This window comes from Fusarium vanettenii (genome assembly GCF_000151355.1).
Source record: "Fusarium vanettenii 77-13-4 chromosome 8 genomic scaffold NECHAsca_11_chr8_3_0, whole genome shotgun sequence".
In the NCBI taxonomy this organism is placed as follows: Eukaryota; Fungi; Ascomycota; class Sordariomycetes; order Hypocreales; family Nectriaceae; genus Fusarium; species Fusarium vanettenii.
The window spans coordinates 1,005,279-1,023,223 of NW_003315873.1; the positions used below are offsets into that span (position 1 = coordinate 1,005,279).

Below are 17,945 nucleotides of genomic sequence, written 5' to 3' on the forward strand. Positions count from 1 at the left end.
CTGATCACCCGAGTGTCATGCCGAGATGAAAACTCCATCGAGCGGATTTCAAGGAGAACTCCGACGGATCTTTTAATGTTTTGTCCATGGATGAAAGGTCAAGTCCGTTCCTTGACATTACCTTCTCAACGCTTTTACTCTTCGGCGCATCATCTCGATGCTTCACCGCCATGGGACATTAGAGTACAAGAACCGAGCCAGTCTTTGGGCTCAAAAACCCTCCGGCATTTGATTTTGCTTTGCACTGCCTCACGCGAGCGGCCTCCCCCCGAAGCTTAGAAAGGCCCATCCCCTGCCTGAGTTCCACCAAGCCGAAGCCATCCGCTTGGCCATGGAGTCGATGACACGACTACTGAAAAAAAAAAACACAGCCCCCTTGAGGCTTTCGTCATCTAGGAAGGTGACGCCTTCAGAGGCAATTTTCCACCAGGGAGGCATCCCAAGTTGCGCGTCTCGGCGATTTCAACATCTAGATGGCCCCGAGGATACGGAGATGATGTCCTGTTGTAGAAAAGATGTGTTTAGCACGATGGCTGTGTTTCTGAGACTTTTCACGTGTTTGAGGTTAGTAGAGTACTTGTTCTTTGTGGTGATGGACTTGCTTGAAGGGGTTGGAGGGGCGTTGCACTGCCCCCTTTGGCGCGACGCACGCGTCGCATTTGAGTTGATTTTTGATCTTGGGCCTGATCAAATACCTCATCAAATTTCTTTTCACGAGCTCGCGTAGGCTCTTTCAGGGGAACGAGTGTTGCATGTTCACATGATTCATCAGTTGAAGCTTACCTTTGAAGCTTAACTGAGAAACAAGGTCGTTTAAGACGTTTTGGCTGTACGGCGCCTGCGTTTAATCTGTGTCTGTGCTTCATAGTGTACCGGCAAGGCATCCGATCTCGAGCAGTAGAAGACGCGGCAGTTGACCAGAATGAGGTCAAGAAAATCAAGACTAAAGTGGTGAGAAACTTGGCATAGCTAGTCGAGATTCACCCTGAGTAATATATGCCGCAAGGATCGACACCTGTCAGGGCGACAAGCAAAACGCCTAGTCTAGGCGACTGTCAGAGGCGCATGCGGATTGGTTGCCACCCACACCTGTACCATGCACCTCGCCGAGCCTATTACTGCCTCGTCCGTGTGAGTTAGCCTTGAAATACACCCAACCTCTGCCTAAGAGCCTGCCTCTACCGGGGGGCTTGACTTGATACACTTCCTCAGCATAGCCTCACTGTCGGGAGTTTCGTATATTCCAATCGTTTTGTACTCACGCGGCCTCCTCGGCTAAGCCTCACTACACCACTCGCTTCGCCAAGCTTAAAATCGAGCACAGTTCCCCTTCTTGGCCCCGTCCCCTTTAAGCTTATTCTTGTCTTTCTGCTCGACCAACATATCGACAAATTTTAATCATCATGACTCAAAAAACAGACTATCTCTCACCTTCCACCCCTGCTCTTACCGCACAACGTTCACGGTTAAGCTCAGGGGATCAGTCGAGCCTGTCCGACCCATTTGCTACAGCGTCGTCTTCTGGTGGTTCTACATCGCACCTAGAACAATTTGAAGTATCACTACGGCCGGATCCAGGAACCGAAAATGACTTTATGGTCGACCCCAGCCCCTTTGCCTTTTCGCCTGGTCAACTCAACAAGCTGCTGAACCCAAAGTCTCTTAATGCCTTCCGCGCGCTAGGAGGCTTGAGGGGCATAGTTACTGGCCTGCAGACGGATCTTACCTCTGGATTAAGTGCGGAGGAAACGGCAGTGGGGAAGAACGTTACCTTTGGAGAGGCCACCAGGTGGCAAACAACCACAGAAACCACGCCTACGAAGCAATCCCCGTCGACAACCGCAAAAGAGCCCACGAAAGAGCCCTTTGGCGATCGTATACGAGTTTACAATCGCAACGTACTCCCCGCAAAGAAAGCAACGCCGTTTTGGAGGTTATTATGGAACGCATACAACGACAAGGTTCTCATCCTCCTCACCGCAGCGGCTGTTATCTCTCTTGCATTGGGACTTTACGAAACATTTGGTGTTGAGCATGACCCGGGTGATCCTACTCCTGTTGATTGGGTCGAGGGTGTGGCCATCTGCATTGCCATCATTGTGGTTTCCTTTGTTAGCGCTGGCAATGATTGGCAAAAGGAGAGAGCCTTTGTCAAGTTGAATGCTAAAAAGGAGGATAGAGAGGTCAAGGTTACTAGGTCGGGCAAGGTGGTTATGATCAACGTTCACGATGTGCTCGTTGGTGATATTCTACATCTTGAACCTGGTGATCTTGTGCCGGTTGATGGTGTTTTTATTGATGGACATGACCTTAAGTGTGATGAGTCTTCGGCAACTGGAGAATCGGATGCTATCAAGAAGACTGGAGGTGCGGCTGTTATGCAGGTATTGGAAGCTGATCGCGATTCAAAGGGTCTTGATCCTTTCATCATCTCTGGCTCCAAGGTTCTCGAAGGTATGTTTTGGCACCGACGATTGATTTGACATATTACTAACAGCGAACGCAGGTATGGGCACATTCCTTTGCACCTCGGTCGGCGTCAACAGTAGCTACGGCAAGATCATGATGTCTGTCCGCACCGAAACCGAAGAAACCCCTCTCCAGAAGAAGCTCTCCAAACTCGCCAGCTCCATCGCATACCTCGGCGGTGCTGCAGCCGGTCTTCTCTTCTTTGTCCTCTTGTTCCGCTTCGTTGCCAATCTCCCCGGCGATGACCGTCCCGCGACGGACAAGGCTTCGTCATTTATGGATATCCTCATTGTTGCCGTCACCATCATTGTCGTTGCCGTGCCCGAGGGCTTGCCTCTTGCTGTTACGCTTGCTCTTGCGTTTGCTACAACAAAGATGTTGAAGGAGAATAACCTCGTGAGGGTTCTTAGGGCGTGCGAGACTATGGGTAATGCGACTGCTATCTGTTCGGACAAGACGGGTACTCTGGTAAGTCGTACTCAAGGATTCATAGATATGCGGATTGATGCTAACCATTATTATAGACGACCAACAGAATGACTGTTGTCGCGGGTACATTTGGTGACACCAACTTCTCCAACACAGAGAAGCAGGACACCCCAATTGCCGCCTGGGCAAAGAAGCTCACGCCTGATGCCAAGGACATCATCATCCAAAGCGTCGCCATCAACTCCACTGCCTTTGAAGGTCAAGAGAATGGTCAAGCTGTTTTCCTCGGATCCAAGACAGAGACTGCTCTTCTCGACCTAGCAAAGGAACATCTCGGTCTTGATTCTCTGGCCCAAGTTCGTGCCAATGAGGAGATTGTTCAGATGATACCCTTTGACTCGAGCAAGAAGTGCATGGGCGCTGTTATCAAGCTTCGGTCTGGCGGTTACCGTCTTCTCGTCAAGGGTGCTTCCGAGATGCTTCTTGCATACTGCACGTCCAAGGCCGACATTGACACCTTCGAAGAAGAGCCTCTCACCGATGAAGATCGTCAGACCTTGAACGATACCATCGGTGTCTACGCGAGGAGATCTCTTCGGACAATCGGTCTCGTGTACAAGGATTATCCCAGCTGGCCCCCGTCATCCGCCGAAGTCACTGACAACAACCACGTCGACTTTGCGTCTGTCCTCAGCGAGCTTGTCTTCCTCGGTGTCGTTGGCATTCAAGATCCAGTCCGTCCCGGTGTACCTGAAGCAGTGCGCAAGGCTCAACGTGCTAATGTCACCGTCCGCATGGTCACCGGTGACAACGCCGAGACTGCCAAGGCCATTGCCAGGGAGTGTGGTATCTACACCGACGGATTGGTAATTGAAGGCCCTGACTTCCGAAGACTCTCTGAGGAAGAGATGGATAGAATCTTGCCGAATCTTCAAGTCCTTGCTCGATCCTCACCTGAGGACAAGAGGATTCTTGTCATGAGACTTAAGCACCTTGGTGAGACCGTTGCAGTCACTGGAGATGGTACCAATGACGCCCCTGCACTCAAGGCTGCTGATATTGGTTTCTCCATGGGCATTTCTGGTACCGAAGTTGCAAAGGAGGCTTCGTCAATTATTCTCATGGATGACAACTTTACTTCCATTATCACTGCCCTTAAGTGGGGACGAGCTGTTAACGATGCCGTCCAAAAGTTCCTCCAGGTAAGCCATCCACATGCTGACCAAGTAACATGTACTAACAGCAGCAGTTCCAAATCACCGTCAACATCACCGCTGTTCTCTTGGCCTTTATCACCGCCGTCTATGACCCCGACATGGAGTCTGTCCTCAAGGCGGTCCAGCTCCTCTGGGTCAACCTCATTATGGATACCTTTGCAGCCTTGGCCCTGGCTACTGACCCTCCCACTGAGGAGATTCTTGACCGTCCTCCTCAGGGCAAGGATAAGCCATTGATCACCGTCACCGTAAGTCCACGCCTCTAAATATCTCCTACCAGTATGCTAACATGCAATGTGCAGATGTGGAAGATGATCATCGGCCAGGCCATCTATCAACTCGCAGTCACCTTTGTCCTCTACTTTGCCGGCGACAAAATCCTAGGCTACGACACCTCCATCGAGAGGCAAAAGACTGAACTCGACACCGTCATCTTTAACACCTTTGTCTGGATGCAAATCTTCAACATGTTCAACAACCGCCGTCTCGACAACAAGTTCAACATCTTCCAGGGCGTCCAGCGCAACCAATTCTTTGTCCTCATCACGCTCCTCATGATTGGTTTACAGGTCATCATCATCTTCAAGGGTTCCAGGGCTTTCCAGATTGTCCCGGATGGACTTGATGCTACGCAATGGGGTGTTTCTGTCATCACTGCTTTGTTTTGTCTTCCCTGGGCTATTCTCATTCGACTTTTCCCTGATGAATGGTTTGCTGCCGTTGCTGGCTTTGTTGGTACACCTTTCGCGTTTGTCTACAGGTTCTTGCTTGTGCAATGGACCAAATTCAAGGGTGTCTTTTCGAGGAAGGGCAAGAAGAATGATGATCCTGAAGCTGCGGTTACACCTGCCACGAACTAGACGAGGGAATGGTATAGGGCACAAACACTAGAGGTTGGAATAGCTGCAAAGCACAAAGGTTAGACTTTTCATGTTTTTCTGTTATGGGTTTGTACGAGTATGCTACTGTTGCGATATACGATTGCATTTGCTGTTATCTGCGTTGGATTATCTGCGTTTTCTTCTTGAGAATCTGCCGTGTAATAAGGTAGATCACGATAGGATTAGAGTAATGCATAATGAGATATGAATAATAGAAATTTTAAAATAATTTATTAAATGAGTGTTAAGCCATCATCAACAACCCAATAATCTTATGCATGCGCCGCCTTTGATGAACAACGGTGGTTGGGTGTCCCCGTGCGTCGCGGGAGACGGCGCCTAGGTGTATGGATGCGTTGCGGTCAACTGCTATCAACTGTGGGTAATCGGAAATGAGTGTGTAGTTTCTTGATTTCCCCCTTGTGGGATCTGACAGTTGGACACTCGGGAGACAGCAGTATTCGCGGGGGTATGAGGGAGAGGGTGCCGGTTCCTATACTCAGCGGCAGCGACAGCGTCCTACGAGCGTGACTGATTTATTATTACTCTTGGAATTGTGTTGAAACTGCAGTCCTTTGAAGATGTAAAGGAATGGTTCTCGTACAAACAGTTCGGGCGGTTCAATACCCTTTGAGGGGTGACATAACCTTTCATCATAACTGAGCTAGAAGACCAGCAGTATTCGCAATATCAAGCCAAGTACAGAGATATCTAGTTTAAATCCCCAGATTATCCAGCTCATTCTCAGTCCAGGCCCAAAGCTTTGCAGCCAGTTCATCATCCTTTCCATCATCAGTTGCTAGACCTTCTCTTCCAATGGGCTCATAGTACTCCCCACTCTTCACACCCTTTGAAACTGACGCCCAGAGTTGGTTCTTGACTCCCTTCTCAACAGGCGTCAATAGCATCGTCTTGATGATCGTCCTGAGGACCCAGTTGATGCCTGTTGCCTTTACCGCCAGTTCGGTCTGCACAAGGCCAGGGTCGATGGCAGACACGGTGAGTTGAGGGTATCGCTTGGCAAGTTGTCGAACCCAGAGCATATTTGCCAGTTTGCTCTGGTAGTAGCATTGAAGTGGTCCCGTGGACTCGCCCGTCGTGCGAAGCGTGCTAAAGTCGAAGCCACCCTTGCATAGGTAGACATGACCATGAGACGCGAGACAGACAACTCGGGGCTTCGCCTCTGTCTCTGCTTGAGACGTCTTCTCCAAGACTGGCAGTAGGAGCTTCGTAAGGTATGCGTGCCCCATGTGGTTGGTGCCGAACTGAATCTCATAGCCGTCCTTGGTGAGTGCAGGCGGAACTGCCATGATGCCAGCATTGAGCATGAGTATATCAAGGCGCTCTGATTCCTCGAGAAAGGAACGTGCCGCCTGGCGGATAGAGTCGAAACTGGCAAGATCTAGCTCTAGGAGCTTGATTGGGGCATCTGGAACTTGCTGCTTGATCTCGGCGACCGCAGCTTCAGCTTTCTGGAGGTTGCGGGCAGCGAGCCAGATCTGGAGAGGTTTGTGACGAGCAAATTCGACAACGGCTTGCTTCCCAAGGCCAGTGTTGCCTCCTGTAATTAGGATGACTTTTCCGTTGAGTGATGGGATGTCCTTTTCCGGGCTGAATGATATGGAGCTACTAGTGAAAATCATTGTGACAGGGCTAGAGAAACGAGAGTTGACTTGATAGATACACTAGGGAGGCAGCGAACAAACATTGCAGTCGAGGAGCAACTCGTTCTTATAATGCTAGAGTAGTCGCCTCACCTGGGCTCTCTTTCGTTTTAAAACCTTCATGTTTGTAATCTGGTCTTGCAGTCCAAGTTCACCATGGCCTCGATTTCAGCTTCTTACAATTTGCCATTTTTGTGCTGGATCAGCGGCAGCGCGGACAGACAGACAACAGGGTATAAAGCCGGAGAGCGGTTGACAAGATTGATCATCAAGTAGCGCACCAATTATTGCAGAAGCCCAGCTGCTTATTTGTGTCCAAAATTTCCGGGTTGCATGTGGCAAGCGACGATCATTTCCTATCATAGTAATCAGTACGGTCTTGGCGCGGATCAGAGCTGACGCTGGTGCTGTCGCTATAAAACCAGTGACGCCAGGACGTTGGAGTAAACTCTTTTTGGAAAACAGTAAGACGGCAAATCTAACATCCCCGGAGACTCGTTCCATGCAAAATGCTTGGTAATACCAAGCTTGAAGCACAAGCAGGTCGGTATCAAACCCTCAGAAGCAGCGAAGCTGACCCTTGTTCCAGTCCCAAACCCCGGTCCGTGGATCATCAGCACTTCTCTCGACAAGCCGGATCCACGTACGCGCAGACACATTAGGAGCCATGTGATGCGTGGAAGAAATACGCGCGCCGATAGACGTGCGAGGGCAGAATCCCAGTCTCAGCTAGAACCCGCTGAGGCTTCTGATAGCGGGCGCTGCCGACGGGCGGTTCCAGACCAAGATCGGATCCATATCCCCCGAAAGATTGCATCAGAGCTTGCCTTGGACCGATATGGGTTTGAGATGAAGCCTTACATGCTAGATCTCATGCATCAAGGCAAAAACTCCCCTTTCCTCACATTACCTACATGAAAAAGCTCTAACACTAGACAGCTTTTACCACTGCAAAACCCTGTATCTATGCTGTCGACATGAAGCTCGTCAACGAGACTGAAACTCAGGTCTTTGACCTGTCTGACATCCACACCCATCGAGCCACAATTCATTCAATACTGTTCACTGCCCAAGCATTTCAGGACCTTTCTCTGGGGAAACACTGTGGCAAAATTGCGCAGTTTCACCTTGGGAAGACTCTTTGTCATCTGCAGCAAAGCCTCAATGACAGACATGGCGCAGTAGCCATGCCCACCATCGCGATCGTGGCAATGCTAGCGTCAGCCGCTGCTGTGTTTGGAGATTTACAGACTGTCGAGAAGCACATGAATGGGCTGTACCGGATATTCGAGCTGCGAGGAGGAGTGGAGTCTCTTCAACGCGGAAGCCTTGTACAACACAAGGCCCAACGGCAAGCCATGCCTGATCAACTCTTTGTTCTTCCAAACTAACTTATGGCAGACTAGACCTCGCCCTCGCCATGGGAACCAACCGTGAGCCGCGGTTGTTCCCCAAAGAAATCTCCTGGGACCCGCAAATCGCCCCTTCAGGGTGTACGGCATGGTACAAGGAACTCGAGGAGATTCATCCACCACTTGATCCAAAACTGCTCACTATCTGGGCTGATTTGAAGTGCTACTCCAAAATAGCGAATCGCGTCCAATCTGGGCTCGAGATAAAGCCAGACCTCTTCCTAACGTTAAGCACTTCTGTTCCGAATCGTTTACTGCACCTCGAGTATGACAGCACGTCACTAGCAGAACTCATGAGGCTGTCAATGCTAGCGTACATCAAGGGTCTTCTCTTTCAAATACCTGGTATCGGCAGAAATATGCGATACCTGTCGGAGAGGTTTAGTCTCTCGCTACAGGCCCAGCAGTATCCTCCACCTCCGGAGCATGCGCAGTTTGTATTTTGGGCCTTGTTCATCTCAGGGTTGTCCATCTTTGAGTCGTTCGACCAAGAATGGCATCGTACAGCCCTTGCAAAGACAGCGTCGATACTTGGCGTTGTAGACTGGACTCAGGCGAAGAGTGTCTTAGAAAGTGTTCTGTGGGTTGATCGGATCTACGATGCAGGAGCTAAGGTTGCACTCGAGACTATTCTGTGCCAATGAATGATGGAGGTCTGGAAGAGACGTGTTGCATCGGGAAGCGGCTCACCGGCATGGCCATGCGTGGGTCGAGACAGAGGCCAGTGGCCAGTCCTGCAATAATACTATCTTTGTTCGTTTCTATCTAAGCATCTGCCTCTCACAGCCCAAATAGCCACGCAGGAGCGACTGGACGCGTCCCAGAGCAAGCAGCCTCTACCGCATCAGCCAAGCTGCCAAAAGCGACACCCCTTCCCGACACTCCCGGCCCATAATGAGCGTACTTAGCCGAGATGGTCATGATGTTCTGCGCGTTGGGAGGGATGATGGGCTCTTTCAGCATACACCAACACGTGTCGGTGATGAATTGCGCCCCGAACTTGACCACCACGTCTAGGTAACCGGCCTCCTCGGCCTTTTCGTAGACGAAGCGGCTTGTGGTGATGACCACGGCCACGTTGGGAGATTTGGTCTTGTTCTTGATGAGATGGATCAAGCGAGGGAACTCTTCGAGTGCGAAATGGGGGTTTCCTAATGCGATGATGTCGATGGTGTCGTTTTTGGCTGATTGGAGCTGTAGCCAAGTCTTGGCCAGCTCTCTCCTTCTTATAGTCATCTTAGGAATTCCCTTTGGTACAACCACTGTCTCTGCCTCTGGTGTCACGCCTCGGATATGAAACATGGCCGCTGACGACGTTGTAGCGAACCCGGCACTGAATGCCTTCAAGTCTGGGACACCAGGATTGCTGCTCTCGAGGCCAGAGATGATGGGGATGTCTCCGCCCACCAAAGATCCTATGTGGTAGCCGAGAAGAGGAAATAGCGAATCGTCGAAGCCAGAGAGCTCATCCGTGTTAATGTGAAAGGACATGGTGGGTCGGCGGCCCTCGTCTAGGTGGCAACCCATGACTGGAGCCCGTCCTGTGAGGGCGATCAAAACGTCGAGGTAGTCGGGATATTTCTGCGTGCGAGCACCGAGCACGCTATTGGCGAATGCGACGGCGTTGGATTCTCCCCAAGCGATCTGGTCGCCCTGCTGCGGCTTGCTGTCGAGTAGATACGGGGCGCAGGTGAAGCTCATGGTGGCGCCCATGGCCAGGTACGCATCGCCAATCTTGGAAGCAAACTGGGAGATGTCGGGGTCGGTGCCTAGGGCCCTCCATCTTTGTCGGTCGACGTCGAGGGAGTTGCAGGTGGCTGGCACGCGGACATGGCCTCCGAGCTCGAGAAGGCGCTGCGGAACTAGGAGGCTGGTCTGGCCCACGTGACAACAGGCATCGATATGGACTTGGGAGACGTTGGTTAGATCCTTTGCGCCCTGGATTGACGCAAACTCAACTATCAACTCCATAGCCATCTGTGTGGCTAGGTCGTAGCCCTCGCCCCGTAGCATGCAATCATCCTCGGGACTCGTCTTGACACTCTGAGAGTATGGCCGATCGAGTGACATCAGCTCATCGCCGATCATCAGACCCTTGGATGTGATTTTGCAAGACTTAGCCTTGGATAGTTTTTCCCATGCAACATCGTCATCGATCTGAACGACGGGGATGGATTTGGAGTAGAGAGCTCCCGCTAGCAAGATACCTAAAAGAAGTATAGGATCCATCTCGCGAAATATCAGCGCACTCGGGGCCTTTCCTATGTAAAGCAGCTCTAGAATCACTGCGCTCGAGGCACAAGATCCGCGCCCCTTGCGCAACGCAAATGCCTTTCCCTGTAGAGACACTCCACGGAGGTGATGATGCTCGTCCATTACAACACCCGTCTCGGCGTTGACACCCATCATAAAGCTGATGGGCGTATCGGAGAAGACGACATCTGCATCAGCTGTTCCAGGCACCAGGAAGCGGCCGACGTGTGGCCGAACGGTGCTTTCGTCCAAAAAAGCTTGTAGACGGCGGAGAGGGACGGTTTCTGATCGCATGACCGTTGGATGGTATGGGAAACGAAGGAAGCACGAGTGGCAAGTCTGTGTGTTGTGATGGGAGGCTGAGAAGAAGAACACAGCAGTGATGGTATTGAAATAGGTAGATCACCAAGGGGCCTCTTGCGATACCATACGACAGTAGTGCATGTACGCCCGGATGCTCTACCCGAGTTGATGTTGAGATGGTTATTACTCACTTTCCAAGGAGAGAAGATTCTGTGCAAGCTCATTAGGGGCTGATCAGACGCATCGGAGCCGTGTCCCGGTTCAATGGAAGGCCGTAAGTGGTAGTCACATACTCAAAGTGTGAAACAAGCCTTCTTGTGGTTAATAGAGAGATATTTGGGTTGTAAATTCCGTATTGCTTAACCCTGGCATTCGAATCCGCAAGGTAGTTCCGCCCCTAGCGGACCAACTATCCCCAACCATCCACGTGAGCCTAAATAAGCAGGCAATTCCGTCACTCCTTATCGTGCCCCGAACATGGCGTGGTCCATCTGTTGGCCCCAGCATGGTGTAAGAGTAAGAATTACGGGAAATCCGGGGAAGAAATCCCTGTTGTTTTGATTAATGCCGACTCAATCCGTGATAAAGTCCCGGAACGAACCACCTCAATGACAAATCAGCCACCTCCTTTTGGTTATATCCCTTTCTCAGACCCCTATCAGTAATCGATTACGCTTAACATCGGGTGATACTGGACCTCTTATCGTTTGTTTGATGGGGCCAGTGGGTTAACTCTTGTCTTGCGGAGAAGTGGTCATGACGATCGTGTATAAGCGATAAGCGGCGGCCAGAGGGTATGTCTCGCCATCAACTAACGGGGAAGGCTTCTCCATTCTAGATAAAGCTACGAGGGTGCGTATGATCTAAGCAGAGTAGTATAAAAGTATAAGATGTCTTGCCTTCTTCTCCCCTCAGTCCCTTTCATTCCACATCACCACACTTAGAAACCAGCCATCATGACGTTTGTTCCAGACGAGATAAATGCAACCAAGGAGAAACCCTCGATGCCCGTTGACCATGAATTTGGCAACGTAAGCAACAACGTCCAACACGATGCGGTGTTTGGCGAAATCACTGATGAGGGCCCAAATTACCGAAATGTGCGCACATTCTATGACTGTGTTATTGGTTGTCTGACAAAGAACAGGTCGGTTGGATAGGCACAGTTGGTTTGATGATGAAGACGCAGATCGGTCTGGGTGTCTTGTCTCTCCCTTCGGTGCTCGACACGTTGGGTTTGATTCCCGGAGTGATCATCCTCTGTGTCATTGCCGGCATTACCACCTGGTCCGACTACATGGTTGGCGTGTTTAAGCGGAATCATCCTGACGTATACGGTGTCGATGATGTTGGACAACTCATGTTCGGTCGTATCGGCAAGGAGCTTTTCGCAGCCGCTTTCATGGGCCGTATGTCCCCCTTCTTGAGTGCCTTCATGAACGTTTCGTTGATGACAATGATGCAGAATATGTCATGACTGCCGGTTCGGCCATGCTCAGTCTTTCCATCGGATTCAATGCCTTGTCGAATCATGGTGCCTGCACGGCCGTCTTTGTCGCCGTCGCCTTTGTCCTCGTCCTCGCTTGCGCCAGCCTCCGTACGCTTGGCAATATTACATGGGTCGCCATCACTGGTGTTTTTAGTATCATCACTGGCGGTAGGTCTTGAATCCTGAATCCCCGATTATCATCCTTTTCTCATATTTCCCGTAGTTTTGATCGTCACCATCAGCGTCAGTGTTCAGGGTCAGCCCCCTGATGCCCCAACCGACGTTGTGTGGGAGTCAGATTATAAGCTCATCGGCGATCCCACCTTTTTGGAAGCCGTGTCGGCTATTGCAGCTATAGTCTTCGCCTACGCCGGCACCGGTGCTTTTTTCCCCATCATCGCCGAGATGAAGGATCCACGGAAGTACACACGTGCCTTGATGGTCTGCCAGACTCTCGTCACCATTGTTTATGTGGTGTCACCATTGTTTATGTGGTGGTGGCTGTTGTTGTGTACTACTATTGCGGATCGTACATCGCCTCTCCAGCCCTTGGTTCCGCAGGGCCGGTTATCAAGAAGGTCGCTTACGGTATCGCTTTACCCGGTCTGCTTGTTAGCGGTGGTCTTCTTACACACGTAAGTCATGCATCGAGTGAAGTGAAACTCTCCTGTCGAGCTGTTGGCTAACTATCAGATCGTACCAGGTCTCGTCGAAGTACATCTTTGTTCGCACGCTTCGAGGCACCAAGCACCTTGCATCCAACTCAGCCATTCACTGGGCTTCATGGCTCGGCTGTACTGTAGGCATTAGTCTCATCGCCTATATTCTTGCCAGCGCCATCCCCGTTTTTGGTGGCATGGTGTCTCTGGCTGGTGCCCTCTTCGGTACCCTACTTTCGTTCCAGCCGATGGGTTGCATGTGGCTCTATGATAATTGGAGTAAGGGCAAGCAGAACCCTACTATTCGATGGTGTCTCATGGTGGGCTGGAGTGTGTTTGTTATTGTCTCAGGCACCTTTCTCATGATCGCAGGCACGTACGGCGCGATTCAGGGCATCATTGACTCGTATCATGTCAAAGGAGGATCTGCTGCTTGGTCTTGTGCGGACAACTCGAACTCGAGCTAAGCACAAGCTTTTGAGATTATTGTCGAGCGGTCCATGCACCTCAAGGAGATAGCGCCTTGCTAGCCAACTCCAACGCACAGTCTACTTTTCTCTATCTCATTCTTATTAGCTTTGCCTATTCTTGAGTCTTTAGACCAGGAGGAGCATCGCAACATTGGTTCAAATAGTATTGACGTTTTCGGTCTAAGATTGGGTTCAAGATAGTCTTGGGAAGTATTCTGCGTTGCCAGGATCTGCAATGCAGGGGCCAAGGTCATTTTGGTGAAGGGTTTCTGCCAATGTTACTGATTCAGATGACCCTCGAAATTGATGTTGAATTATGCGCTGCATTTTAATCGCGAATTCCATCTCAAGAAGGCGCCATTTCTGACTAACCTGGAAGGTTTATATGTAGTACAGAAGCGGCGCCGTCACGTGTCAGTTCTTGGAGAGCGTCAGACAAAGGTTGCACACCTTCGGCCGCCGCCGCGTTCATTTCTGCCTAGACCATCACGACCAAGGCGATGGCGACGATTCACATCCTGCGCCATGGGCAGGGCCGTCACAAGTATGTTGCAGTTTTCAGCTATAACCAAGCGTGAGAGCTGATTGATACAGTGTCCAGAGAGGCTACCCGTACCGAGATCCTCCTTTGACAGAGGTTGGATGCGAACAGGCTAAAGCGGTGCGACGAGCCTTGACCGTGAAGCCCGACCTCATCCTGGTCTCTCCCATGACTAGAACCATTCAGACTATGAATATCGTGTTTGGTCACCTCTTCAACGACTCTTCTGGGGGTAAGAAGGTCGAGGTTCAAGTTTGGCCTGAGCTGCGTGAAGCGCACGACGCAATCTGCAACAAAGGAATATCACGAGAAGAGCTCGCCGCCAAGTTTCCTCATCTCGACTTTTCGGCATGTCGCAGGCAATGGGACTACTCAGCGCACAGTCCTGAAAGGGCGACAGCTCGAGCTGAAAGAATTCGGCGGCGTCTGAGTGCCCTTGCTTCATCTGGCAAATACAAGAACATTTTCCTCGTTACTCATCGTGGCCTCGTCGCTTTCTTGGTGCAGGGTCCAAGATTCAGTGTTTGCGGTATGAGTCCATCGAACGGTTAAGGAATTCTCGCTAACAGCAGTTTTACAAGAACATCGTTCGTATCAGTTGGCTTTGGGGGAGGAAGTGGACAAGAAACGGCTTGGCGTGAACATCGATACAGGTTTGGAGCAGGATTTCGGTCCGACCTTGCTGGTTCCCAAGGTCTCGGAGGATGCTGTTAGGCTGGGGGCGTGAATCAGATACAAGGCATGGTTCTGCTTTATGGGGGTTATGGGGGCGCAACGAGGAGTTAGGGCAGCCGCTTCTTGGCGTAGTCGGTCCTTTATTAAGTCTAATGAATGTTTCCAGGGCAGAGTAATAACGAGATCCGAGAACTTCGAGCAGAGAGAAGGCCGAAGAGGTGCTTCGCTGCTTGCTAAGAGGTGCTCTTAAAGTGAAGAGCAGGTGATAGTACGGACCAACGAAAAATAAACAAGAACCTCCCTTCGCGGTTAGAAAAAAAGTTTTAAAAAAATGGACAAGCAAAAAGAAACCAGAGCAAAGTTCTCAATCATTGTATAGGAAAAGCCCGATGCGGGGGTCGAACCCGCAACCTTGAGATCGCGTACTCATCACCCAGAGGGTATCTAAGAGTCTCACGCTCTACCGATTGAGCTAACCGGGCGTGGCTCTGATTGGTTGAGAGAAAGTGTCGCAGTTGGACATCAAGCGCCTGAGCTGTGGTGATGCCTCGACCTCACGACGATATCAAATGTGATATTGTGACTTGAAGTATGGGTCATTAATAATCTTATCTCATCATTACTATAAACGGCTGAGTCAAAGTTATCATGCCCACAAGATTCGCAGTTTTAAGGACCTCTCAGTTTGAAGTGTCCTGAAAGCTTCCGTTGTCATTAACAATACCACCCTCATTCAAGGTTGGATTCCCGTTTCTAAGTAGTCATTCCGAGATACCCCTCACTGCATATGAGATATCATGTAAAACTCCTGGACCTAACTCCCTATTTAACTGAATTTCCAGTGACAAACAGCTGTTTTCCCTACCTTCGTTGATCAGTTCGGAATATCCAACTACCCTACACCATCACGGATCAAATGCCGTTCTTGACCCCTTCCAATACAGATTCTCCCATTCGATTGCCAAGGGCTACAATTTCCAAAATGGCATACAAGCATTCCTTCTGTGACTGTTTCTTCGGGAGCTCGGTCACTGGAAACGCTGACATCATTTGTAATTCTATCATGGGACTACCACCGGCTATTGGAAGGCCACCACCGACACGATGCTGACATCGGGCGCCAGTACTTGCCCTCAAACCTGGACTGGGGGAATTAAAACACATCGGTGCCAACCAGAGAGCATGAGGGCTGACGTCCTCAAGATTGAGTTGAGCCCTTCACTTGCTTGACCACTCAGGCACATGCGTATCAATAGCTTGTCTCAGGGACAAGGCCCTAGCCTAAACCTTCTTTCCCGTTCCCGATTCCTCTTCACCCGCACATAAAGCCAAGCGTGTGGCAGAACTCTATCTCAGGCCCTGTCGGCCGCCTTGATCGATTTCGCGTCGTGGCGCGGATGGCGTGAGATTCCACCGCGCCTTGGCCAACTTTTCTTTTCACGTTTGCTTATCCATTGGCTCCTTGAACCGAGAGAGCCGCCTCGTGGATCGGTCATGAAGACGGGCTTATTGCCGAGGTCTAGTCAACTCTGTTTTCGCCGTGCAAACGAGCTGTCTTTCCGCTGCGGCTGAGACAGCCTCGATCTGGCCTGGCTTCAAAGCACCGATGCGGGAGTGCCCTGACATATGCAGGTACAAGGGACAAGTGGCTTGATTGATGTTCAAATACGAGGTTAAGTACCTGAATCGCCTCATGATCACTGAATCTTAGTCAGACCTGCTGTTCAGGTATGAATGATGGCCAATTTGGAGATAAAAACATGCGGGAAATCATCATGGCGGTCTCCGTCATAGTTCTTGACAATTCCTGCCTGCTTGTATGTTCAGCATGACTACTTTGTGTAACCAATAATCGTACGCAAGCATTCCTTGACAAGCCTTGAAATCACGTATATACAGCTCTGAATACGCTATACCACTCAAGGATAGCTTCAACCATTTGACAAAGGCCCTACCAACGGCCATTGCTGCGGAACCTTGAGCAGCTGCGTGGTGAGACAAGGCGACCTCGTATCTGTCTCTTTTTGAGAAAGTAGGCTGTGAATACGGCAAGAATTACGCCGATCCGGCAGTCTCGGAATTCAAAAGAGGTCGAGGCGGAGTTGTCTTGGCTCTGGGTGTCAGATGCGGTCTCGACCATGGTATTAAGCGAAGACCTGGCTACAGCCAGTGATTCATGAAACAAGGCAACGCAGCCGGGTAAGAGGCAACCCGAAAAGCCTCGTTGCACAGAGATGAATGAGATTGTGGCTTCTTGACGCTCTTGGTTGCTGGTGATGCGCCGAAAGCATTCTTGAAACACCTTAGCTGGAGGATACGGCTTGTTTATCACTATGACTCGTGGTGGCGAATGGCTTGTGTTGGTGATGAAATGTCTTGGATTTTTCAAAATGTCGTCAGTGATGGAATTACTCTACAGTGTTTCGGTTGCCTGCCGGAGGCGACGAGAAGAGATCCAGTTTTCATAAACGGCAGGGAAATGGATATTTTTGCTTTTCAAGTCTCAGGGTCTTTCTTCTAGAGTTCTCGGCAGGACGGCTCGAGTCCATGTTTTGTTTTTGAGATGGTCACTTTCGAGCTGTCATATCAGCCCCCGAAAACGAGGCTGAGAGACAACTACCCGGTGTTCATGGGCTTCATGGGTGATCTTGACCGCTTTGGGTAGCAACAGATATCATGTTGTCTTGTTCAGGGGATCAGATCACGCGTTACTTCCACGAGATAAAGTATGACTACCTCGCTCCGTCGATAGTCTCATCAAGATGTCATTAAAACGTATACAAACCGTCATGCCATTCTTGTATCGATCATCTAGTATTTCCATACGATACCCGGATCTCCAGCTCCACCGACGTCAGGGCCTCGATCTCTAACTCTCCACCAGCCAAAACCGTAACTGGCAGACAAATGCAGTCAACCACAAAGTCTTCTGAATCCCCGGCCATACAGATCTTCCTCGGGGACCATAGTGGAGCCTGGGGCTTGCCATGTGTAACCCCAGATCACATCCAGCAGGGTCCTGATCTAATGAAGCTGTAAGTGGACATGACCGTGTGATATCACACACCGGAATGTCTTGCCAAAGTATCAAGAATTCTCCGAACGGAGCTAGTCCGCGCCAATCAAAAGTCCGAGGGGATATGTCATCTTCAATAACCTATTAGCCCAACGCCTGCCAGCCGGGATAAGCTTCTGCTTGACAATCGTGCCCGTAGGCGAAGGAGTTGGTGTCCGGAGTGGGTTATCCCCGCTAGTGCAACGTCAGACTATCTGGTGCTTTTATCTGCTCCAGGGACTCATGGCTAGGTCAGGACAATAAGTGAGACCTGTCCGCTAGCCCGGAGTGACAGACCATGCTGGCGGACTCGACTGAGCGTCCATGGCTGTTAATATTCTCGGTATCCAGGGAAAGAAATGGGGAGTTGTGCCTGGAGTGGCATCTCCTTGTTTCCACATCCAGGGCTGTGTTTCCGCCATTGGAGG

At 50.6% G+C, this 17,945-nt stretch overlaps 6 protein-coding genes across 6 annotated transcripts; 4 read left to right on the forward strand and 2 right to left on the reverse strand.

Annotated features, from left to right (window-relative positions):
* Window positions 1–1,595: 1,595 nt before the first annotated feature.
* On the forward strand, window positions 1,596–4,975 carry NECHADRAFT_47395 (uncharacterized protein; the record flags this gene model as incomplete). Its single annotated transcript, XM_003048380.1, has 6 exons — window positions 1,596–1,754; window positions 1,851–2,454; window positions 2,507–2,937; window positions 2,994–4,100; window positions 4,145–4,363; window positions 4,418–4,975. The coding sequence occupies 6 exons, from the start codon at window positions 1,596–1,598 to the stop codon at window positions 4,973–4,975; spliced, it is 3,078 nt and encodes a 1,025-aa protein (XP_003048426.1).
* Window positions 4,976–5,712: 737 nt separating this feature from the next.
* NECHADRAFT_84229 (uncharacterized protein) lies at window positions 5,713–6,639 on the reverse strand (the record flags this gene model as incomplete). Its single annotated transcript, XM_003048565.1, has 1 exon — window positions 5,713–6,639. The coding sequence occupies one exon, from the start codon at window positions 6,637–6,639 to the stop codon at window positions 5,713–5,715; it is 927 nt and encodes a 308-aa protein (XP_003048611.1).
* A 530-nt stretch (window positions 6,640–7,169) lies between these two features.
* NECHADRAFT_84230 (uncharacterized protein) lies at window positions 7,170–8,716 on the forward strand (the record flags this gene model as incomplete). Its single annotated transcript, XM_003048381.1, has 4 exons — window positions 7,170–7,203; window positions 7,250–7,303; window positions 7,600–7,936; window positions 8,062–8,716. 4 exons carry the CDS (start codon window positions 7,170–7,172, stop codon window positions 8,714–8,716), a joined length of 1,080 nt encoding a protein of 359 aa, XP_003048427.1.
* A 136-nt stretch (window positions 8,717–8,852) lies between these two features.
* Window positions 8,853–10,619, reverse strand: NECHADRAFT_47437 (uncharacterized protein; the record flags this gene model as incomplete). Its single annotated transcript, XM_003048566.1, has 1 exon — window positions 8,853–10,619. One exon carries the CDS (start codon window positions 10,617–10,619, stop codon window positions 8,853–8,855), a length of 1,767 nt encoding a protein of 588 aa, XP_003048612.1.
* Window positions 10,620–11,584: 965 nt separating this feature from the next.
* Window positions 11,585–13,243, forward strand: NECHADRAFT_84232 (uncharacterized protein; the record flags this gene model as incomplete). The annotated part of the gene is made up of 6 exons (XM_003048382.1): window positions 11,585–11,728; window positions 11,776–12,037; window positions 12,094–12,285; window positions 12,341–12,628; window positions 12,664–12,752; window positions 12,821–13,243. The coding sequence occupies 6 exons, from the start codon at window positions 11,585–11,587 to the stop codon at window positions 13,241–13,243; spliced, it is 1,398 nt and encodes a 465-aa protein (XP_003048428.1).
* Window positions 13,244–13,746: 503 nt separating this feature from the next.
* On the forward strand, window positions 13,747–14,514 carry NECHADRAFT_84233 (uncharacterized protein; the record flags this gene model as incomplete). The annotated part of the gene is made up of 3 exons (XM_003048383.1): window positions 13,747–13,790; window positions 13,841–14,316; window positions 14,360–14,514. The coding sequence occupies 3 exons, from the start codon at window positions 13,747–13,749 to the stop codon at window positions 14,512–14,514; spliced, it is 675 nt and encodes a 224-aa protein (XP_003048429.1).
* Between the last annotated feature and the right edge of the window lie 3,431 nt (window positions 14,515–17,945).